This window comes from Schistocerca nitens, chromosome 11 (assembly GCF_023898315.1).
Source record: "Schistocerca nitens isolate TAMUIC-IGC-003100 chromosome 11, iqSchNite1.1, whole genome shotgun sequence".
NCBI lineage: Eukaryota > Metazoa > Arthropoda > Insecta > Orthoptera > Acrididae > Schistocerca > Schistocerca nitens.
The window spans coordinates 19,805,333-19,831,107 of NC_064624.1; the positions used below are offsets into that span (position 1 = coordinate 19,805,333).

Below are 25,775 nucleotides of genomic sequence, written 5' to 3' on the forward strand. Positions count from 1 at the left end.
TGGCTCCCGCCCCCCCCACCTGCACTTTGCTGGCTCCCGCCCCCCCCCCACCTGCACTTTGCTGGCTCCCGCCCCCCCCACCCGCACTCTTGCTGGCTCCCGCCCCCCCCACCCGCACTCTTGCTGGCTCCCGCCCCCCCACCCGCACTCTTGCTGGCTCCCGCCCCCCCCCCCCCACCCGCACTCTTGCTGGCTCCCGCCCCCCCCCCACCCGCACTCTTGCTGGCTCCCGCCCCCCCCCACCCGCACTCTTGCTGGCTCCCGCCCCCCCCCACCCGCACTCTTGCTGGCTCCCGCCCCCCCCCACCCGCACTCTTGCTGGCTCCCGCCCCCCCCCCACCCGCACTCTTGCTGGCTCCCGCCCCCCCCCCCACCCGCACTCTTGCTGGCTCCCGCCCCCCCCCCACCCGCACTCTTGCTGGCTCCCGCCCCCCCCCCACCCGCACTCTTGCTGGCTCCCGCCCCCCCCCCCACCCCACCCGCACTCTTGCTGGCTCCCGCCCCCACCCCACCCGCACTCTTGCTGGCTCCCGCCCCCACCCCACCCGCACTCTTGCTGGCTCCCGCCCCCACCCCACCCGCACTCTTGCTGGCTCCCGCCCCCACCCCACCCGCACTCTCGTCGGCACCCCCCCACTCAGCCCCACTCACTGTAATCCTGCTTCTGTATGAGAGATCTATGTAGGAACAAGACACAGAAGCCTTGACTTGATCACTTCATGCTTTTTTTCAGTTTCTTGAAGACCCATTAAAGACTGACGGCCCTAGTGTTTGGGTAAAGCAAGATCCCGAAATGAAACAACATGCTGATGGATCAGAGCATAATGTAAGTTTTCACACAAGCACTCTACTGTGCTGGTAGTGTAGTAAGTATGTCATTACACAAATATGGGGCATTCAAGCTAAATTATCAAAGATGATATAAATCTGTAACCTATGGTACCAGCTACTTTCAAGAATGTTTGTGGTCTTCCAGTTGACTCTAGCTAGATGTGTTATTTGTAGGTTATTACCAATAGTATTTTAACTGCACTTGTAACAAGCATATCTTTACAAACCATTATCCTTTCATTAATTTTTATTATGATTCTGTGTAATGAATGCCTAAAGTGCACATTTAGTGTCAACGGAGCAAGGAAGACTTCCTCTTGGAAGTAATGGTTAATCTTGTTAGATGTGTCTGTGTCAGTGCTGTAACAGATGATGTGGAACTATATGTGGTGGGTATATATTCTAGAGTTCCCAGTCACTATTGACTGTAGTATTTACATCATTACTGAAATCCTGCATTGGCTGTATGTAATTCCTTATGATTTTCCTGAAGTACACATGAAATAAATTTGCATTTTTTACTAACGAGCAGGCACTGAAAATACATGGTGACAGAGAAAGAATCTGTGTAAATAGCAATAAATGTGGTTAACTTTGATAATGTGTGGAACGCCATAGTAATTTGATTAATCTTCAAAAAGTCCTCTTGTTTATGGGTTTACAGCAGGAAGATTGTTTGCGTCCCTATATTATCTGAGCTGAATTTTGAAATGTTACCATACACATGTATAAAGTTTGTATATGGGAGTACGACCACCTGATAGTGCTGGCGCACACGGGTCCCTGAGCTATTGCAGCTTCCTTTCCTTTCCTTTGAAGGCTGAATTACCATCCCTGTTCCTCTTCCTACCTCTCCTTGCTCCTTTGTCCCTGCCCCCTCTTTGTCCTCTTAGTGGACTTGTTTATGTCGACTTGTCTGTCCTCCTGGCTGTGTTTTGGTCTGTGCTATTGTTTAGTTTGCTGTTTCTGTCTCCTTTTTGGCGTTTTTGGTCCCCTTGGGGTTTGACCTCCATTTCCAAAAGTTGTCCGTTCAGTGTGATCCATTTGGGGATGAACTCACTACCTAGTGTCCATGGTGAAGGTTCCTCTCCCCCTTCCCTTTCCGTTTGCACCCTGGCCCCCATCCTGCTAGGTCACCAGCACGGTAGCCCACTTGGCTGAGCCCCCTGAAAGTACAGGGATCAAACTGCTAGTACCTGAGGTGTTAATGCCTCGTGTATGCCCAGGAGTCAATGCTCATCGTTTTGGGGCACCAGAACTCCCGGCAATGGCCGCCGTGCCAGATGGCCCTTGCTGTGGCTGGGTGCTGCCCACGGGGCAAGCCCCTGATCAGAGTGGGTGGTACTAGGGTGGACGCCTTGCGCATGAAGTGACAAAAGCTTCACCATCCTGCCCATTCTGTGGCCATGTCTAAGAGTGGTAGTAGATGTAACACTCCTTCCTCTGATCCTTCGCCTTCCCCTCCCTGTCCACTCCCTCGGTGGAGGGGCAAGCTTACTGGCTTAGGTTGAAACCTTTCCCTCTGTATTTGGTTTGTACCAAGATGGGTGGCGGTAGTGTTGCCACAACCAAGCCTATGTTTTTCATGGAGATGATTGAAGATGAGTATGGCGATGTTGAATTGATGAGTAAAATGCAGTCTGGTGCTTTGCACATAAAGACATCTTCTGCTGCCCAAACCGATGCCCTGCGCACTTGTGACCATCTCGGTGATGTCCCAGTCTCCATCATGCCCCACCAATCTTTGAACTCAGCACAGGGCATTATTTTCCACAGAGTTCTTCTTCTGCAAACTGACAAGGAGCTCCGTGCTAACCTTGAGCGGTGAGGGGTTCATTTTATCGGCTTTTTGCTGCGAGACCCTGCAAACAATCGTATCGCTGCGGGTGCCTTTATCCTGGCCTTCGAGGAGGATGTCCTCCTAGAGAAGGCCAAGGTAATGGTGTATCGGTGTGATGTCAAACCTTATATTCCACCACCGATGAGATGTTTTAAATGCTTAAGGTTTGGACACGTCTTCCTGCTGCACCACTGCTCCCCTCTGTGGTGACTGTGGGCGCCCCCTCCATGAGGAGAGTGCTTGCACTCCCCCGCCAATGTGTGTAAGTTGTAATGGACAGCATTCTCCGCACTTGCCTACATGCCTGGTGTTTGTAAAAGAAAGGAGTATTAAAGGGTACAAAACCTTTGATTGTGTCACCTACACTGAGGCTCGTCAAAAATATGACCGGCTCCATCCCATGTCTATGACCTCTACTTTCACTTCAATTATGTGCATTCCCCCTCCTACCCCCTCCTCTTCCCAGCCCCACCCCATTTGCCCCATGCCTTCAGCCTCCCCCCTTCCTCCCCCCTTCATCCCCCCTTCCTCCCCCCTTCATCCCCCCTTCCTCCCCCCTTCATCCCCCCTTCCTCCCCCCTTCATCCCCCCTTCCTCCCCCCTTCATCCCCCCTTCCTCCCCCCTTCATCCCCCCTTCCTCCCCCTTCATCCCCACTTCCTCCCCCTTCATCCCCCTTCATCCCCCCTTCCTCCCCCTTCATCCCCCCTTCCTCCCCCTTCATCCCCCCTTCCTCCCCCTTCATCCCCCCTTCCTCCCCCTTCATCCCCCCTTCATCCCCCCTTCATCCCCCTTCATCCCCCCTTCATCCCCCCTTCCTCCCCCTTCATCCCCCTTGATCCCCCGTCATCCCCCTTCATCCCCCTTCCTCCCCCCTTCATCCCCCTTCCTCCCCCCTTCATCCCCCTTCCTCCCCCCTTCATCCCCCTTCCTCCCCCCTTCATCCCCCCTATGCCTTAAGCCTCCCCCCTTCCTCCCCCCTTCATCCCCCCTATGCCTTAAGCCTCCCCCTTCCTCCCCCTTCCTCCCCCTTCCTCCCCCCTTCCACCCCCCTTCCACACCCCTTCCTCCCCCTTCCTCCCCCCTTCCTCCCCCCTTCCTCCCCCCTTCCTCCCCCCTTCCTCCCCCCTTCCTCCCCCCTTCCTCCCCCCTTCCTCCCCCCTTCCTCCTGGTGTAATTCTGTGCCTGCCCTTGCTGAAGTCTGCCCCCCTTGCTGAAGTCTGCCCCCCTTGCTGAAGTCTGCCCCCCTTGCTGAAGTCTGCCCCCCTTGCTGAAGTCTGCCCCCCTTGCTGAAGTCTGCCCCCCTTGCTGAAGTCTGCCCCCCTTGCTGAAGTCTGCCCCCCTTGCTGAAGTCTGCCCCCCTTGCTGAAGTCTGCCCCCCTTGCTGAAGTCTGCCCCCCTTGCTGAAGTCTGCCCCCCTTGCTGAAGTCTGCCCCCCCTCCCTGCTGAAGTCTGTCCCCCCTCCCTGCTGAAGTCTGCCCCCCCTCCCTGCTGAAGTCTGCCCCCCCTCCCTGCTGAAGTCTGCCCCCCCTCCCTGCTGAAGTCTGCCCCCCCTCCCTGCTGAAGTCTGCCCCCCCTCCCTGCTGAAGTCTGCCCCCCCTCCCTGCTGAAGTCTGCCCCCCCTCCCTGCTGAAGTCTGCCCCCCCTCCCTGCTGAAGTCTGCCCCCCCTCCCTGCTGAAGTCTGCCCCCCCTCCCTGCTGAAGTCTGCCCCCCCTCCCTGCTGAAGTCTGCCCCCCCTCCCTGCTGAAGTCTGCCCCCCCTCCCTGCTGAAGTCTGCCCCCCCTCCCTGCTGAAGTCTGCCCCCCCTCCCTGCTGAAGTCTGCCCCCCCTCCCTGCTGAAGTCTGCCCCCCCCTCCCTGCTGAAGTCTGCCCCCCCTCCCTGCTGAAGTCTGCCCCCCCTCCCTGCTGAAGTCTGCCCCCCCTCCCTGCTGAAGTCTGCCCCCCCTCCCTGCTGAAGTCTGCCCCCCCTCCCTGCTGAAGTCTGCCCCCCCCCCCTTGCTGAAGTCTGCCCCCCCCCCTTGCTGAAGTCTGCCCCCCCCTGCTGAAGTCTGCCCCCCCCCCTGCTGAAGTCTGCCCCCCCTTGCTGAAGTCTGCCCCCCCCCCCTGCTGAAGTCTGCCCCCCTCTTCCTTCCCAAGAGAAGAAGAAGGAATGCAGGAACAAGGGCAAGGCCCTTCTGGTACCCCCAGAGGTGCGGCCTTCCCTTCCTACATTCAATGAACCAACTGAGTCTGACCCCACCTATATGGGTATTACCACATCCTTATCAGTGACAGATAGTGACTCAGTGCATGACTAACTCCGGTCCAATCGCTTCCACTGTGGTCTCTGGCTTGTGAAACCTCCAGTGGAATTGTAATGGATACTTGAGTCACCTTCCAGAATTGCAGCCCCTTCTTTCCTTCTACTCTGCCGCTTGTAGTGCACTCCAGGAGACCCATTTTGTCAATTCTTACTCACCGACCCTTCGTGGGTTTCACACTTAGTCGGAACCGAATTGGCCCCTTGTGGGCCTCTGGTGGTTTTTGCACCTTAGTCTGCAAGGACATTGTTAGTAAATGGGTTCCCCTCCGTACCACTCTGGAAGCCATTGCTGTTAGTGCCCACCTGGCCACTCCAATCACAATCTGTGATCTTTACCTCCCACCTGACAGGCCGCCCACATCCCATACCCTCACCACCCTTCTTCAACAACTCCCTTCTCACTTCCTTTTATTAGTGGCTTCAATGCCCACAACCCTCCTTGGAGTAGTCATGCGACTACTGCCCTGGGCAAAATAGTTGAAGCTGGCAGAGCTTGACCTCTGTTTACTAAACACAGGTGCTCCCACACACTTCAGTGTGGCACACGGCACTTTGTCAACAATTGACCTCTCCATCTGCAGTCCTGACCTTCTTCCCTCCATTGAGCGAGGCATCCATGATGTCTTATGTGACAGTGACCATTACCCTATTGTTTTGACTTTCCTTCAGTGTCTCTCACTCCCTCACCCTACCAGGTGGGCCCTATCTAAGGCTGATTGGGGTGCCTCTTCCTCTGCTCCCATCCCCCCAATATTGCCACATGACAGTGTTGATGAATCTACTCAGACTTTGACTGCCTCCATCCTTTCAGCAACTGTTTCATCAATCCCTTCTTCAGGTTCCCCCTGCCAGGAGATGGTCCCTTGGTGGTCTCCGGAAATTGCTGCAGCCATAAAAGACCACCACCGTGCTCTTACACACTTCAAGCAGCACCCTTCTACTGCTCTTCTTCTGGTCTTTAAACGATTCCGCACAAGGGCCCACTACCTAATCAAATTTCAGGAACTGATTTGCTGGGAATGATATGTAGCTGACATTGGACCCCACACCCCCTCTTCACAAGTCTTGGCGAAACTCCAGCGAATTTTTGACCACCGTCCTCCCACTGGGGTTGCGGGAATTTCTGAACATGGTGTTGTTACCAATCTGGACTTTGTGGCTGAAAATTTTGCTTGACACTTTGCTCAAACTTCAGCGTCAGCTCAGTTTCCATCCACAATCCTTCTTCTGAAAGAGCGTTCAGAAAGACTGCCTTTGTCTTTTGTTACTTGCTGCTCAGAACCATATAATGCCCCATTTAGCAAGTGGGAATTTGCCATTGCCCTCACCCTTTGTCATGACACAGCTCCTGGACCAGATCGGACACATAACCATATGCTCCAGCACTTATCGGTGGCTGGCCACCGTCGTATCTTGACCCGGCCACCGTCGTATCTTGACCCTCTAAACCATCTGTGGGGTGAGGGATTATTTCCTACCCAGTGGCAGGAAAGTATTGTTCCAGTGTTGGAGCCAGGGAAGCCGCCTCTTCAGTTGGATAGCCACCTTCCAATTAGCCCTACTAACACCCTCTGCAAGCTCCTTGAGTGCATGGTGAGTTGGTGGCTGTTTTGGATCCTTGAATCCTGCGACCTTTTGTCATTGACTCGGTTTTTGCTGTGGCTGGTCTATAATGGATAACTTGGTGCACCTAAAGTCTGCTATCTGGTCGGCTTTTGCCCATCAGCAACACCTCCTTGCAGTCTTTGAGCTGCATAAGGCCTATGACACCACCTGGCGCCACCACATCCTCACCACTCTTCACGAATGGGGCCTTCGTGGCGCTCTGTCCGTTTTTATCCGTAATTCTCTTTCTCATCGCTCTTTTCGGGTCCAGGTTGGCTCCTCCTACAGCTCTCCCCATCGGTAAGAAAATGGGGTTCCAGAGGGTTCCGTGCTGAGCATCCGTCTCTTTCTCATAGCCATTAATGGTCTAGTGACAGCTGTTGGGCCAACAGTGTCCCCCTCTTTGTATGCTGACAATTTTTGTATCTACCTCGCCTCCTCCATAATGGGTGCTGCAGACCGCCATCTACAGGGGGCAATCTGTCGGGCCCACTCATGGGATCTATCCCATGGCTTTCAGTTTTCGGCAGCCAAGACTTGTCATGCGTTTCTGCCATTGCTGTACAGTCTATCCCCATCCGGAACTGTTCCTCAATGGCCAGCCCCTCGCAGTGGTGGACACTCATCACTTCTTGGGTCTGGTCTTCGATGCCCGGTTGACATGACTCCCTCACGTTTGCCAGCTGAAGAGGACATGCTGGTGCCATCTCAATGTTCTTAGGTGTCTGTGCAATACCACCTGGGGTGCAGACCGCTCTGCTCTCTTGGGATTGTATCAAGCATTGGTCCAGTCTTGTTTAGACTATCGAAGACCTGTCTATGGTTCTGCGTCACCTTTGACACTGCAGGTATTAGACCCCGTGCACCACTGTGGGTTCCGACTTGTGACTGGTGCCTTCTGGACTAGCCCTGTATGTAGCCTTCTCGCAGAGGCGGGGATTCCGCCACTGTGAGTTTTGTGCTAGCAACAGCTGATATCTCACGCACTCCGCATTTGCTGCACCCCAAAGCACCCTAATTATGGTCTCCTTTATCAAGAAACGGATATCACCCTGCCACAGTGGCCATCACGATGTGGACTTACCATGACTGTCCGCATTCAGTCGCTCTTTTCTGAGCTCCAGCACTTGCCTTTACCACCTGTCTTCTCCGCTCACACACATACCCCTCCATGGTGCGTCTCTCGGCCACAACTCTGTCTTGATCTCTCAATCGATTCAAAGGATTCTGTCCCTCTGATGGCTCTTCACCACCAGTTGTCCTGTCTCCTCAGTTCCTTTCAGGGTTCAGAAGTGATCTATACTGATGGCTCCATGGTCGCCAGCTGCACTGGTTTTGATTGCACCTATGTGCAATGCACGGAACTTCACTCCTTGCCAGATGGCTGTAGTGTTTTTACTGCAGAATTGGTAGCCATCTTGTGCACACTGGAGCATATCTGCTCCTGCTCAGGACTATACTTCACTATCTGTAGTGACTCATTGAGTGGTTTGCACACAATTGGCCACTGCTTCCCTCGCCACCCATTGGTCATCGCTATCCAGGACTCCCTTTCTCTCCTCACTCAACGTGGATGCTCAGTGGTTTTCATTTGGACCACAGGCCATGTTGGAATTCCTGGCAATGAACTTGCTGATCGACTGGCTAAATTAGCTACTACCAGGCTCGCTCTCGCTATTGGCATTCCAGAAATAGACCTTTGCTCGGCATTACATAGTGAGGTTTAGGGCCTTTGGGGTGCAGAATGGAGCACTCTTTCTTCGCCAAACAAGCACAGGGCAATTAAGGATTCTGCAACTCCATGGCGGTCCTCCTTATGAGCCTCTCGTAAGGTGTCTGCCGTCCTCTGCCGGCTCTGCATCGGCCATACATTTTTGACACACGGTTATCTCCTCCATTGTGAGGAACCCCCCCCCCCCCCTCTCTGTCGTTGTGGATCGATGTTGACTGTGGCTCACATCTTATTGGACTGCCCCAACTTAGTCACCCTGCGGCAGACTTTTAGCTTTCCATATTCGCTACCCCTGGTGTTGGCGGATCTCATTTGAAGTTTTATTCACGAGGGGGGTTTTTATTGCTTTATTTAAGGGTGGGGCCTTCAACCTTATTGGTGAGTGGAGGGGATGGCAGACTTTCATGCTCCCCCCCTTCACCCCGACTGGATTGGCTTCAACTGGGCTTGGTGGTTCACCCCGGCCCTTTACCTTCCCAGTCCTTTCCTCATGGGGTCTGTTATGCCCTGAGCATCTCTCTTGTCTCCTATGCTTTTTCCTTCATGTCCCTGTCGTTAGTCACTTTCTTTCCCTCACTTCGTCTTCTGCCCTTTTCCTTCCTTCCCTGTCAATAGCTAATCATTTTATGGATGTTGTAATTCCCTCTTTTAATGTGGGATTTTATTGGTTTTAGTTAATCTCAGGTTGGAGGGACTGATGACCGCATAGTTTGGTCCCTTCTCCAACCAACCAAAATCAGACATTAGAACTGACGTGGATGCATTCTGATACTCACTTTTGCCAATTGATAAGAATCTCTGCAAAGTTGGATGATATACATGAGAAAGGAATATTGAGAACTGTGTCATACACAGAATGTTAGCAAGTAGTTGTAATTCAGATTGTTTTCTTCTTTCAGACTGTTAAAGATCCATTGGGAGTAACTTGGTCCACTGATTTTATCAAGGAGGATCCTGAACTAAATTTGGAAATTGATGTAACTGAGAATATTGTAAGTATTTATATGTCTAACTTAATGCATGTAGTCAAGTAATAAGTCTTATGTTAATTGTGTAGAGCAAAGGATGCACTGCAGTGGAATTGTCACAGATTGTCTGGAACTTGTTGCTGTTCATAATTGTAGAGTATTCTTGTACTCCTGCATTTGACTTTCATATCACCTGTAACATGCTGACTGTTTTAAATAGAAGTGGAAGGGGACTAGTGGCTGGTATAATCCTGTTTTCTGTAGCCCTTGTTGATACCAACTATATTGTATAATGGCTGTGTGTGGTGGATACACTAAATTCACATGTAAGTGTAGGTCATTTGAAAATATTCCTCCTTTTGATAACTTCTGATCAATACAATTCAAAAGAACATTGGCTATTCTTATCTTTTGTGTGTATCGTAGTTATTCTTGAGTTTGTCCTAAAATTTTTGAGGTTTTGAAAAAGAGAGATAAAATTGGTGTGTTGTAGATCAGCCCCCTGGCCACAACCTGTTCATATTGTGGCAGCTTCTCTGGTGCCTTTTTTATTAGTTATAAAATTTTCAGTAATAGAATAACTCTGTATATGGCTTTTGATGAATGATTGTACATAGATGAAGCCTCAGGCATGAAATGTTGGCTTCTTCAACACAGAAATGTGATTATACAAGCATACAGGTCAAGGAACAAAACAATCATGCTAGGGACAGCTCACATTATGTAAAGGAGTGTAGCTGATTCACAGCTAACAGGCCAAGACTTAATGTCACAGAGACTCATGTTATGCCATTTTAAACAAATGAAAGGGATGCATTGGCGTCGCAAGTAGACAGGACGGTAAGTGAAACAGTAGTGATGTTGTTCCACAAGTAGGGTTTTACAGAAATGAGAATGCCATGCACAGTAGACAGGGATGTGCAAATGAGACGTTTGGCTAGAACAACGAACTGTACGGTGTCCTAGGGCATATCTGTTGTTGTCAAAGTAGCTGGCCCTAGTATGCAGCGCAAGAGATCACAGGTCGTACAAGACGCATCCATGGCAGCGGGCCCAAAGGTGCAGATAGTGTCCACTGCATTGAAAACTGCTCCCAATGCAAGTGCACAGAACAGTGTGTTGCTGGATGTGTGGCCTGGAAAACCATGTCATGTGGTTGGCACTGAAATCACTGATATGTACCTCACTTGTTACTTTGAAAATACGTAACTTAGATTAAATAGTGGTAGACACCTGAGCAAATCTACGAATAGGATGTGTGACATAAGTGATCCTGAGTAGCACATGCAGTTGTGAAGTGAACATCGTAGCTCTCAGCTAAAGTGATATGCAGTCTTTGTGGTCTCGGAAGCATAAAATGTTAGGGCTTAATAATGATGATGAAAAATAAGGCTGACAATTTAGATACTGGCACATGGCTAGCAAGATTCTGTATTAATTGTGGAATTGGGAATTTTATTAGGTAACTGCATGAGAAGCTAGAGCAAGCTACCAAGATAGCAAACTAATACTTTGTTGGAGAAGCAATTCAGTGGCAGGCTGCTCCATCTGTTACTGGTATGTTCAAACAACACACAGGTGTTATGGAGATGCTTCAGGAACTCAAATGAGAATTCCCAGAGGGAAAGTAATGTTCTTTCAAGGAACGCTGTTGAGAAAATTTAGAGAACAGCCATTTGAAGCTGACTGCTGAACAATTTTGTTATTTCCAACATACATTGCTCATACGGACTATGAAGATAAAATTTGGGAAATCAGGGCTGATATGGAGGCACACATACAGTCTTTTTCCCTCATATTTGCAAGTGGAATGGGAAAGGAGATGACCAGCAGGGTTATGGGGTACTATTCACCACACACCATTAGGTGGATAGCAGAGTATCCGTGTATTTGGAGATACTAGGTAAAATAAGTAGCTGACTAATGTACCATGAACAACAGTGATATTGTTCATAGTAGTAAATGTACATATACATACATACAAAGTAATCTGTTAGCATTTCCCATAATTAGCAGTATGACATTAGCACTAGTCACAAGCAGCTGGTTGTCAGTAAACTTCACAGAGGTAATTCTTGTGGAAGCTTCTGCATTCAGATTTGCAGCCTGGCTCATCCCACATCCATCCACATCTTCATTTATGGAGTGCAATGTGTAAAACAAAGAATGAACGAATGAATTATGTTCACAACCCATCTCTAGCCAGAGCAGAGGTTATGGTGTAGAAAACAAATTTAATTTATTGAAAACAATTCTGAAACTTTCAGTAATAGATTAAACTCTTAAAGACAAATCATGATTATCATATTTTGCCGAAAGAAGTTATACCTGTATAAGCAATTCCTCAGGATCTTTAAAATCATCAGATTTCACAAGGCTATAACTTTGTCATAAATAAAAGTACAGAATTGTGGTCAGATTTTTACTTCTATACATGCTTTCAAAGCCTTTATTTTCCCATTGCTTACAGTTTATAAGTTCTCACATACAACATTAAGGTGTTTTTCACAGCTGTATTTAGGATCAGATTCGTCATTTACTGATCACAAATAACAAAATTCTTTTCAACACATTTAAGCAGCCAAGTGATAGGCTGGATCCATGCATTTGCAAGCATGTCAGTTTAGGAAACACTGCTGTTGCCATATAGCATCATAGTTCATCCAAAGTTGTTGTTGATGATGCACATAGGTGGAGACTTTCACAAACTCCTACCAATAAAAAAGATACCATACTGTGACATGAAGCAAATTTAAAGGTCAGGTCTGCAGCCCCTTAGAGCTAATAAATCCCTCAGGCAGCTTACTGTTCAGAAGAGCTGTTTTGTGCAGGTTCCAATGCAGTGGTACACCATCGGTATGAACAATTACATTTCTGATAATTTTCAATCTCTTCAGTTTTTGGTCCATCTATGTCTTTCCTAATATCATCCACTTCCTTCGGTTTGTTAAAGAATTCCCTACTCTTCAGATTCAGTTCAGTGTTAATCTCATTACATTACATAAGTTGAATAATAAATCATGATCACTACCAACAAACGTCCTGTCCCATAATGCACAGCACATTACCCTTATTAATGCTGCAGCTACCAGTTCAAGTCATCCCTTGAAAACTCATTTTATAAGATGTAAAGCAATCAAAAATGACCAGCTACTGGAAGTAGACATTACTGGTCACACACTAAGTGAAACATACTGTGTACAATTCCTTGGTGTCTGCTTAGATTTCAATTGAAATGGGGTCAACAAATTGGTAAACTTGTCAGGTTGAGGCCCTCAGTATTACTCACCCAGAGGCAGTTATGATGGCTTCTTTTGGATTTTTCATTTGTTTTTGGAATTATCTTCTGGGACAGCCAAGTGGAAATAAATAAAATATTTATATTTTATTTAATGTAAAAACCAATAGGGAGTTCCATTGTGACATGTAGGTGCAAGATTCCCTAGGTCAGTGAAGGGCTTTATGCAAAGTGTCCAGTTGTCAACATCACATCACATTCCTGCTACAAGGTTGTGTCAGATAAATACTAATTTGTTCATAGCTGCTATGCCCTATAAGATTATCCTATAGGATAGTACTGAGTGAAAACATGCTAGGAAGCATTTCTGCCAGTTGACACTGGAGGAAGATACAATAATTGCAAGGCAGAGAGATATGAACGTTTTGGTTAACTTATTCTCATGCTGGTGCCTCCTTAACTTACTATCAATCTGAATGCCCAAGAACTTTAGGCATGGATTCTCATCCAGTGTCTGTCATTGATATCTCGTATCTGTAAGTCATTTTGATTTGTTCGGAATTGCATGATGTGCATTTTTGTAAGTATAAAGGTTGAATTTTTGTTCTGTTGCCTGTAAACCAGTTGCAAGCATGTTCCATTATTCTCCTGGCTGTTTCTAGTATGAACATGTTTGCTGGTTATCAGTGTACTTGTCATTGGCAAGCATTGCAGATTTTGAAGGCGTCTCCAATGATTTTAGCACAACATTTATGTAGGTCAGGATAAATCAAATTCTGAACCCTGTGGGACATCATGTGTATGGTTTCCCGATCTTTTATTCAGTTTTCTTCCCAAGGTATCATTTATTACTATGACCCAGTTTTTTTGTTGCTAAGCTAAGATTCAGTTCTTGTAAGTGTAATTCTTTTTAACACAATGACACTACAGTTTCCCGAGTAAAGGGAGATCAAGGTTGTAACGAGATGCCAATAAGTTTTCTCCACTTCTACTGCATATTTCAGTCATGCTGTAAAGTCAGCACAATATTTTAGTAATCAGATTTTTATGATCGTAACAAGAGGAGTTCCTGTTTCTGTCACCAGATGATTCTTGTGACTGATTTGACCATTCATCTGATGAGACTGATGTCTGGTCAAGTATACACTTCTTGACTGAGTCTGATGTATCTAATTTCAATAGTCACCTCCCCCTCCCAGTTTTTTCAGCTACTGTTAAGAAATTATTGTTTTCATGGCCTGATAATATCTCAGTTTTTCCTAAATATTAGGCTGGTGCATAACTTGATAGCACTTTCATTTTGCATGTTGGTATTCCAGTTGCTGAGGGTTTATTTATCAATTGTCATTTTTTATTTGTAGTTCGTTATTGCTCTTTGAGTTTCCATATATTTGAGTTTACATATTGTCATTTTGAGATACTGAGTGGAACAGGGGTCCCTGGAAAGTGGAGTACCAAGTGGAGAAATAGGAGCACTGTTGACATATTCATCTGTGTGGGTTCTATAGAGGGGTAACAGCAGTGGAGGCAGCCAGAAACATTTGTGCCCCATTTGTGTTCAATGTCATTGGACAGAGCTTGGCAAGAATAAGGTTTTGTCATTCTGTGGAGAAGTGTTTTGCCATTAGTGACACCTTCGGCATTTGATAAAGATCATTTAAAAGCCATTAATTCACAATGATCCATGGCATTGTACCTGAGAACTGGCAAATTTGATGGGCTGTGATCATTTCATGACCTTCTGACATTTGTGTTTAGTGGGGAAGGCTCAGAAATAGGTTTTACAAATACCACATGCTCTAAACCAAAAAACAAAAATGAATGGCCATATGTGCACCCTTGCGTGCCTGTCATCAGTTGCTTGTGAACAACGCTAATCATTCCTGCCCTGTATCATTATGCTGATAAGAAATGGTGGCTTTGTGCTAAAATAAGGAAAAGAAAGGAAAGGTTGAGCCCAAATGAAGCAGCAACAAAAAGCATCCACAAAAGACAATGTTGTACATCCTATGTGATGTACTTTGAATTGCATCCTTGAGATGTAACCACTGATTACTGTTGACATTTACTGTCAACAACTGAGATGTGTTGCAGATGCAGTACATGAACATCGATCAGGAAGACACTGCTCCAGGATAAGGCTGCCCGCAAACTGCTAGACTGACAAACAGTACACAGGAGTTGGGTTTTGAAGTCATTGCACACCCACCTTATTCAACTGATCTTGCACCCTCAGATTTTCTCCTTTTCTGGTCTCTATTGAACAACCTCAAGGAACTTCCTTTCCAGATGAAAATGCACTGTCAACCTTACTCAATGAGTTCTTCACCTTAAAACCACGTGGCTTCTACAGTTACAGAATGGAAAAAGTCGTTCCAGCATTGGGAGACTGCTGTAAATAGTGAAGGAGAACATTTCATTGATTATTTAAGTCTCTCTTATTTGTACCTGTTATCTATTAAACTTACAGAAAAATGCCAGGATCCATATTCCAAACAAATACTTGCTGCAAATACGTATATATGCCTAAAGTTTTTAAATTTTACTGGTAAACTGTGTTTGCTTTCTTCTCTGTCTAACCAGTATGTATAATGTTCAAAATAATACTTGGTCTGTTAAGCCCAGTGTCTATGTACAGACGTTGCAAACACAGATGGTATTGTACATATCGTTCCCAATGTAATTATCTCAGTGCATATGTGCTAAGTGTTCAGTGATGAATCATATTGTCTTTTGTTGTCAACTTCGTAAAGAATTTACTAATTTCTCAAAATATTTCTGATCTTCAAGTGAGGTTATGGCCGAGTATGTCAGAAGATATTTAATTTCTAGCCACAAAAGGATGTGGCTCTGTTGAGAGGTTAATGTAATCTGTGCACCATTGATTCTTAGAACATTTGTGTACTGATGTGTGGCTCAGCTGTGTTGTGACGGTTGTCCAACATAAAAGCTAATTACTCTTATTGTGAGTTATCAGTTTGGATAATTTTAATGAGAACCCAAGGGTGCATTGAAATATTATCAAAAAATGAGCACAGCTTTGAAAAGTAATTGTGTATGAAGAAAATGTAGTGAAGAATTGACAGAACCTGTAAATTAGTTAATAAATGTGTTTACTTCATTGTAGAAATGAGTGAAGCGCTAAATATCCACCAATTTATGTTGGTAATAAATTGAATTTGTTGTACGATCAGTAGTCCTGGTAGTTGTAGTGGATAGATATAATTACTTTTTAATGGAATACAACAGTATACTTACTGATTAAAGGTCAATTAACTCAAAAGTACAATTCAGCTGAGGAAAGAGTGATTCCTAGTTTCCTCTTGGGCAATCACATGAATGAAAAGTGAATTTCATTAATTGTTATAGTAACACTTCATTTTCTAAATGATTGATATTGTATTCACACAGTTGGCTGTGTGGAATTAAAGATAGCTCCTGAAAGAAGTTTTTAAAATTATGTTTAAATCATAAATAATTTGAATTGCACTCTTCCTTTAAAATAAACACATAAGGAATGTGTTAAATTAGGCATGCAATAATTGTATCTAAATCTTAACGATAAAAGTCAAAAACTAATTGCATTTGGGACTCCATAGATTCTACACACACCCGCCCACACTCGCGCCCACACACACGCACACACATGATTTATGTATAGTTTGTTTTTTTGGAGCATCAAAAGTGCGCGCACACACACACACACACACACACACACACACACACACACACACACACACACACACAGATATATGCGCGCGTGCTCACACAGTGTCATTCATAATCAAATTTTTGATGCTCCAAAAAATTAAAACTATACAGAAATCATATTATTTAAATACATAAGGCTTTGTTTTCCATTATATTACATTTTCTTATGAAAAAACAAGATTGATCTTGCAACACAGTCACAGGTCCGAATTCTTAAGACATAAGTAATATCTGTTGCTTTTTAAATAATAATTGGTTAATTTATTAATGTTCAAATTTGTTCAGTTGTAACAAAAACTGCTGTCACTTTTGTATCTGTGAATAAATTGTAGCCTTGGGAGTGGGTTTCAAAAACATTACCATAGCTTCTGCATTTTCAGAGTTGCTATAGAAATTGTTTTATACCTCTTTCATTTAAAATTTCAACAGTAACAAACAATCCAGGATTTATCAGATAAACATGCACATACTTGCCAGCATCTGTTACAATTGTCTTCACCTGCAGCATTTGATCCCTGCAAGAATCATTTTACACCTCTGAACACCCAGCACATCTTTGATGGGTTGCATCCTCAGATATGGGAAGGTTTGGTTATTTCAAGCTTCAGGATTGTTGTGACAACAATATTATGATAGCTTAAGGTAAAAAATAATATTAGTTTTGAATATGAGCAAAATGTTTGACCTGAATGTAAGTTACGCTCACTCAGTTGTCCACAAACCATCTTCCAGTACCATAAAACATTGTTTTTGCTTGAATCTGAGTTTATGCACATTTATAAAAATCTGTAGCTCAACCAGCATACCATTTTCTGTATTTCATCTGGTTACACATTACTCCTCTCATTGTACCACCAATAGCATCCATGACAACTTTACCATGTGCTGCAGCAAAGAATAACACAGTCGATTTCCACTTCAAATACTTACGAACACAAACTATATAATGTGTACTCATTTTCAAATAGAGAAGTACAGCCATCTCTGTAAATTGTAAACTTTTTTGAGACATCAGATCTTCCAAATCCTCTTCACATCAGCTGTTATGTATATGACAACACAAAAGCAGAAACTGTTTCTTGTGTTAGGTCTCATTGGTGATGGTGGCATGATAAAATATTCCTGCAGCATCCAGGTGCAACTTGTTAAGACTGTACTTGTTCATGCGATGAATGAGCACATTGACTTTTGCCTTCATTAATCAGAGAAACATTATCTACAAAGTCTGTCTGTAGATTTCCAGATTTGAGAGATCCATTTTGCACATACCCCCAACTCAGCAGATTGTGAGTTTCTAATGAAGCAGTGAAATATTAAATATAAAATTTGCTCATCAATTTCTGACATTACATCAGCAATGGTACCATTAACATCTGCATATTTTAGTTGCCTATCAACATCAATCCATTTTTTCCCTTTTACTACTTTGTCATAGTTGGCATACATACATTGGGGTGCATCCAAAACCAACAACATGTGTAATGAAAGAAAGTATTTGTTTTATTTGCCCCATTTCCGTGTCTGCCTATAATTGCTTATAACCTCCCTAAGCTGAAAATACTATGTAGTGTTTTTGCAAAACTCTGTGCATCTTAGTCTTTGGGTCTTTAAATAATGTAGTATCCCATCTGTCAGCTGCTTGACAGATTGTCATCCCTGTTGTAAAAAAAAAAAAAATGTTTGCTTCTCTTTTTCTCAAATCTTGTTATTCAGTTTGTGTTGTTAATATTTGCTTAAACACTCTGGAAGTTGTTGCACTGGAACAATTAATTTGTTTGTTATTGCATATTTCCAAGTTGGGCTATCTGGATGTAGCTATTCTGATCATTCCACTATTTTTCCTTAAGTTTATGGGATTAGTATGAACCTAAATAGGGTTCTGAAGATAACACTCCAGTGACATGAGTCATTGTGCATTTACTGTCTTTGTATATGCTTTTCACAACTCTTTCTTCCACTTTTCCTGTACTTTAAATCTAGACATTTGCTAAGTTGTCTCTTTCCTTTCTTCTGAAGTGTTGTGATATTTTCTTGCCTTTTTCTCTACATTGAACTAATTGCAATTGATTTGCTTATAGTTTTGCAAAATTCCTCTCTCTCTCTCTCTCTCTCTCTCTCAAATTTATTATCCATTATCTTTAACAGAAAGCTAGTATTAATAATGTGTAACAATGCACCAGACTTCATATACAGATGTATTACTGTGTTAATTATTCTTCAAATTATACTTTTATTGTTTCATCCACAACAGAATTCCCCCATAAATTCTTTGCTTTACACAACATTTTTTAAAAAATGTTTAGGTTAATGTTAACTAACACAATGTAAACTTACTTCCTGACCTACCATCTGTGTACTAAGAAGCCCTGATGTTAAATTCTTCTTTGGATATCACAACTTAATCAGTATTTTTAGTTGCATATCTGGCAGAAAACATGATGAATTTAAACTTAAAATGCCACTAACACTGTAGCCAAACAAAATGTACTTTTTAACATGGTCTATGCAGTTCAAATCAGCACACAGGAAGTGTCATACTGATAAGTATGTCAGGTATGTAATGTGAAGACAAAGATTCTTCATGTCATTGTAACCTCTCCTCCTAGCTTTTAAAAAATAGATGTGGGAAATTTACATTTTCCTCCTCGGACAGGAAAATGGATACTACAGATATACCCTGTTGCAAAAACAAAGATAAGGTTCAGAAAATTATATTCTACTCTCAAGCTCACATTTTGGAATGGCTCAAAACTACAAATTGGTCAAACAAAATGGCTGACCTTCACTTAACTTCAGAAGGTGAAATAGCTAGTACTGACAATACAGGCACACATAAGTACAAGAAACTTCCCTAGCTTTTGGAATTATTATTTCCTTCATCTGGAAAGAGTTAGTAATAGATACAGGAAGGTTAGGAAAGAAGGGCAGGTCACTGAGATCTAAAGAGTGTTTCCCACAAGGAAACATCAATTTGACCTTATATTTTAGAGAGAGCAAAAGCATACCATATTTCATGGAGTACGACACTTTTCCCTTTAAAAAATTTCCTACAATTTTCAGGTGTGTCTTATATTCAAGATCAATGTAAAAATGTACAATGTTTGATTTCAAATTCCTGCCAGACTTAAAAAAGGTCATATATTCAATACTGTGGGGAACCCACCTCTATCTGGCAACACTGGATTCATCTGGCAGCAGCAGTGCACTGATGCAATGAACATGAGTTGTGGAACTTCAGAAGCTTGCCAACACTGCCCCCCTCCTGTCCTGCCATTTCAAACCCAGAACACTGTCTAGCCTATGATGTGTCACTGCAGTCTACAGTGCCAGTGAACTTGAACTGAAAGTGATTTGTGTTATCGGTAACACAAAAGTATTTTCTTTAGTAGTTGGTTGTGACGACAGTTCACCGAGACTGAAACTGTATCCCAAAGTCCAGAGCAGAGTCGACCACATGTTACTTCAGAAGAGAGGACTGTTATTTGGCTGTACGGTCCCAAGAGACCACCTTAGTACTGCACGGCTACTGGCATATGAGCTCACAGCATCTGCTGGACGTGTTGTATCAAGGTAAACTGTATGCAGATGGCTTTGGCAGTGGCCTTTATTGTTGGAGACCAGCTGTATGTCTACTGTTGACACATCTTCACAGAAGGCAATGTCTAGAGTGAGCAGGTAGCTTGCTTGTGACTCAGGGCAGGTTGCCCAATCTTGTGTTCGAATGGTGGATCATATGCTGCATTCCAGGATGTCATTGTGGGTGTCACAGGCGTGTGGCATAGGCTGTGATAGTGGGAGAAGAATCATGTAGTATATGAACCGCTGAGTGCTTCTATGCTCCACATTGTCCGTTTAGGGTTTAAGGCATGTATTATAAATACTACTCTGGTAGCAAGTGATGAAAAGCTACCATCTTTTATGGTCGATTCACTGCATTGACCTTCTTTTTATCAATACTCTGTCCCTCAGATTGACCAAACTATACTAGCCATTGCATCAGAATTACTGGCGACCAGTATTTCTGGCCATATTTCGCCTCTTTAAGTATCATTCTAGCAATTCGTTACCTTAACCCTTTCACTGAATCTTACACATTTCCATAGGACCCCTTGCCCTGCACCTTAACTCAAACACCATGGAGCTAATTTCATTACTATGCTTCTTGCGCAGTTTTTTCTAACACTCTACTCCCCACATAAAAGCGAAAATAAATAGATTATATTTCATACTATATCACTGTGCGTTCTGCTGTTTTTATGCTTGGGTTACCCAACCCAGTGGAATCTGAACTATGACTGGGTCCAAACTGGGTCATGTTCTTTGTCTTCTATGTACCAGAACAACTCCAGGCTCAGCAGAGCAAGTGCTGCTGTGGTGGTTGGTATGACAATAGTCATTGTTGTCTCTTTCTGATGCTGATTTTCACAATATGAATTTACATGCTGCAATATGGTTTCCAGGGAGATTGGTCGCTCCATTAGTTCTGACCCTAGAGTCTGATTTAAGCTGGTTAGGTTTGTGGCAGGTGGCACTTCTATGGGCTCCTCTGGCCAGTACAAATGCAGCTGGGAAATATTCAAGTGAGTTATCCCTGCAGTCGTGGTGGACAGGCAGAAAGAAAGTCCCATTATGCTGCACACTGTTGCATTTAATAAGAAAGCATTCACCGTTCATTCTACCCTTGTTGCTGATGTACCCCTCCACCTCTTGAAACAACTAGCCGCTACTACCACCTTGTCAAAGCTAGGGTACAACCCATGTGCCTTGACCTGCTTAAAGTAAAATTCTGGCTGGACCACTTCTTTATTGCATGGTCTTTCCTCCTTTGTCCCATTAGCAATTTCACTGCTCAGAAATCCTGCCTCACTCTTATTACCATACTCGGACAGTGTGTGGTTTTCTCTCGGTGGCATTTTTGTAACTTTGCTTCCTCCATTTCTACATATCTTCTTCTGTCTTTTGCAGTTACTCATACAAATTTCTTCAGTATTCTCCAATTGATGAGTTATGCACGAACTATGTACCACTCATGATGTGCTTGTTTCCCTGTTACTGTTATAGAAATGGAAACTTTCCTTCGATCAGTTCCAACTGATGCTGTGGCTACTCCAAATTAAAGGGCAAGTCTCTGTGCTCAGGTTCTGAAACCAACCTCAACTCCAGTGATCGATCCTTCTGTACCTTACTTAGACCCTTTAAATACTGCTCTTCTTGCAACAAATTTACCTCTAGCTGAAACACTATCTTCTACGGACTGCAACTATTGTAATAACTACTTCCCTATCTACGACTTCTACTTGGCTTTGTAGTTCCCTGATATTCTCAGTAATATGTAATATTGCTGCTGTTCTTCTTCAGCAATCTGTGTTTCCATGATGCTTCTCAGTTTTGTGCATAATAAGTTCATAATCAAATTCACTGTCTTGCTGCCCATCGTGTCAACCTATTGGGAAGGATTCTATAACCGTAACAACCATTTTAATGCCACATGATCTGTTATTACTCTGAATGTTTTACTGTACAGATAAAATTTGAAATATGTGAATCAATATACAAGGTTAACATCCCATTCTCCTTTGTGGAATAATTTCATTCTGCAGAATCCGGTTGCCTGGAGCGTATGCTACTGGATGTTCTTCACATTCCACCTCTTCTAATAAGACAGCCTGGTGCATGGTTCTATGCATAACATAATAAAACAAATTCTCTATAAAAATCTGGAACTGCCACAATTGGACTTGATGTTAAAGCTTCTTTTAACTCCTCTAAAGCATGCTAGTACTGTTGTTACTACACAAATTTAGTACCCTTCCTTTAACAATTGCGTAACCTTCTGGCAATATCCGCACATCCTTTTATCAATCAGTGGTAATAGTTCACAAGTTCAGAGTGATTGCAACTCTTTGACAGATTATGGTACAGGAAATTCACATACACTCCAATTAACCTTGGGTCTGTCTTAACTCCATCTTGTGATATGTCCTAGGTATGCTACCTATTCCATAGCATAATCGCACTTTTCTGTACTCAGTGTGAACTTCATTGCTTTTAACCATGGGAATAATTACTGTAATCACTGCATATGCTATTTGATATCATTTCCATAGATGATTGTCATCAAGATACACAGCATTGCCATGGCTTCAGAAGTCTGAATATTGCATCTAACAATCTCTTAAATGTTACAGGTGCATTTTTTAATAAAGATGGCATGCTTCTGATTTCGTAGTTTCCATTGTGCCAGAAATGCTGTTTTGTCAGTCCTGTGGTGCAGGCTCTACCTGGTGACAACCACTCTTCAAATCCATTTTAAAAAAATATTACCATAACTCTAAATGATCCATAGTTTCTGTGGTGTTTGGGAAAGTGTAGGCACCCATCATAGTTTTCACATTTAGGTGTCTGTAATCAAACCAAAATCTTTATTTTTGGCACAACTATTCCTGCCTACCATTGACTATTGTATTCTTCAATTATTCCATCTTTCAGCTGTTGATCTATTAATAACTCAGAAATTGGGTGAAAGTTGATAGCTATTTTGTATGGTTTGTGGTAGACTGATGATTGATTTTGTTTTGGTATGCAGTGTTGTGTAATATGTGTATATGATAATGCTCCTTTTGGAAAAAATAAATGATTGATTTCCAAAAGTAGTTTTTTCATCTGTTCCGTATTGCTTCTCTCTAGGTGTTTCACCTTTGCTTCTCATAGTTTGTGATATCTGGCAATTCTACATGGCTGACACCCCACATACCCCATTCTTTTTCCTCCAAGATATTCATGTTAGCAATTAACAACTGGTTTGTTAATCACATGCCCTCTGTGCTGAAATGGTACATAGAAACAAGTATCTGCATGATATACCTGTTAAATAAACAACCCACCTGATCTAATGGTTCCACCACACACACAATTCCTACCGGCAAGCTAGACTCAACACTGACCCAAAGTAATTTCCCAGTACCCTTAGATACATAATCATGCGAAACAAGTCTTAGTATGGCTGTTCATGGTTTAATTGGTTCATCTTTGGCAACAGAATCTCCTTGCCACCTTTCTACCATGACTTAACCTGACTTAAGCATTTTTCTGCTACATTCCACCCTAGGTAGCTGGAAGTTGATTATGCACAATGCTTATAAAAGAAATCTAATCTAAGAATCGTGTTGTAGCCCTCAGTTGTGTGTGGCACAATCTCTAATTAGTGTTTAAATTAAGCCATATCCAGGTGAACGCCTATGTCCACCGTCCTAATGGTGTGACATCTTTATTGCTACTCCATGCAGTCTGTACTGTGGTGGGTCCAATTATTACATTTCACCAGATCACTACTGGAGACTGAAACACGCTCCCCTGTGTCCAGTATCATCGTGGAATGCTTTTTTTTCTACTATTCTTATCACATACATTTCTTATTGCATACATTTCTTATTGCATACATTTCTTATTGCATACATTTCTTATTGCATCCGCTTCTGCATACAGTTTCGTGGCATCTAGTCGCACTGGGAATCACCACAAGTGGACCAGGGGTCCCAACTAGATTTTAATACCTTATTCCTCACTGCTTCTCTACTTTTAAAACTGTTAAGTCTTATTACTTTTTTCACATCACTCTGAGGCTGGCGACACTTCATCTTTACATGGCCTGTTTGTCCAAATATGAAATACCTTATATTAGCTGCAAACACAATCTGTTGAACGCCCTGTCCACACACATTTTGACATTTCTGCATGCAGCTCTTAAAAAAGCAACGACGACCCTCTGCTCTGCTCCTTGTGAAATAATGTCATTGACTTCAGCATTCTGTCCCAATGCTCGGGTACGTCCATTAATTTTCCTTATCCTCTCTGCAAATTCTTCAACAGTTTTTGTATTTTTCTTAGTTATTACCGCTAATAGTGCCATATAGTGTCTGGCACTATTTTGAGCTGTATATCTTTGAATCAACCCTTCTTTAAATTCTTCAAATGTTGTGGCTCCCTTCAGAGCTCCTTTGTTTGTTGTTGTTGTTATTGTCTTCAGTCCTGAGACTGGTTTGATGCAGCTGTCCATGCTACTCTATCCTGTGCAAGCTTCATCATCTCCCAGTACCTACTGCAACTTACATACTTCTGAACCTGCTTAGTGTATTCATCTCTTGGTCTCCCTCTATGATTTTTACCCTCCACACTGCCCTCCAATACTAAATTGGTGATCCCTTGATGCCTCAGAACATGTCCTACTAACCGATCCCTTCTTCTAGTCAAGTTGTGCCACGAACTCCTCTTCTCCCCAATTCTGTTCAATACCTCCTCATTAGTTTTGTGATCTACCCATCTAATCTTCAGCATTCTTCTGTAGCACCACATTTCGAAAACTTCTATTCTCTTCTTGTCTAAACTATTTATCGTCCACGTTTCACTTCCATATATGGCTACACTTCATACAAATACTTTCAGAAACGACTTCCTGAAACTTAAATCTATACTCGATGTTAACAAATTTCTCTTCTTCAGAAACGCTTTCCTTGCCATTGCCAGTCTACATTTTATATCATCTCTACTTTGACCATTATCAGCTATTTTGTTCCCAAATAGCAAAACTCCTTTACTACTTTAAGTGTCTCATTTCCTAATCTAATTCCCTCAGCATCACCCGACTTAATTTGACTAGATTCCATTATCCTCGTTTTGCTTTTGTTGGTGTTCATCTTATACCCTCCTTTCAAGACACTGTCCATTCCGTTCAACTGCTCTTCGAAGTCCTTTGCTGTCTCTGACAAAATTACAATGTCATTGGCGAACCTCACAGTTTTTATTTCTTCTCCATGGATTTTATTACCTACTCCGAATTTTTCTTTTGTTTCCTTTACTGCTTGCTCAATATACAGATTGAATAACATCGGGGATAGGCTACAAGCCTGTCTCACTCTCTTCCCAACCACTGTTTCCCTTTCATACCCCTCAACTCTTATAACTGCCATCTGGTCTCTGTACAAATTGCAAATAGCCTTTCGCTCCCTGTATTTTACCCCTGCCATCTTCAGAATTTGAAAGAGAGTATTCCAGTCAACATTGTCAAAAGCTTTCTCTAAGTCTACAAATGTTAGAAATGTGGGTTTGCCTTTCCTTAATCTTTCTTCTAAGATATGTCGTAGGGTCAGTATTGCCTCACGTGTTCCAACATTTCTACAGAATCCAAACTGATCTTCCCTGAGATCGGCTTCTACCAGTTTTTCCATTCATCTGTAAAGAATTCACATTAGTATTTTGCAGCTGTGACTTATTAAACTGATAGTTCGGTAATTTTCACATCTGTCAACACCTGCTTTCTTTGGGATTGGAATTATTATATTCTTCTTGAAGTCTGAGGGAATTTTGGCTGTCTTATACATCTTGCTTACTAGGTGGTAGAGCCTGTCTTATACATCTTGCTTACTAGGTGGTAGAGTTTTGTCAGGACTGGCTCTCCCAAGGCTGTCAGTAGTTCTAATGGATTGTTGTCTACTCCCAGGGCCTTGTTTCAACTTAGGTCTTTCAGTGCCCTGTCAAACTCTTCATGCAGT

General features: G+C 43.4%; 1 protein-coding gene across 1 annotated transcript in view; it reads left to right on the plus strand.

The window, feature by feature from the left end:
- The window catches only part of LOC126212984 (uncharacterized), a 104,906-nt gene that overhangs the window by 15,950 nt on the left and 63,181 nt on the right, over window positions 1-25,775 (plus strand). Inside the window, exons 4-5 of the mRNA XM_049940525.1 lie at window positions 734-826; window positions 9,210-9,302. Of these exons, the coding sequence (XP_049796482.1) occupies window positions 734-826; window positions 9,210-9,302 (186 nt within the window). The remainder of the gene's footprint in view (window positions 1-733; window positions 827-9,209; window positions 9,303-25,775) is intronic.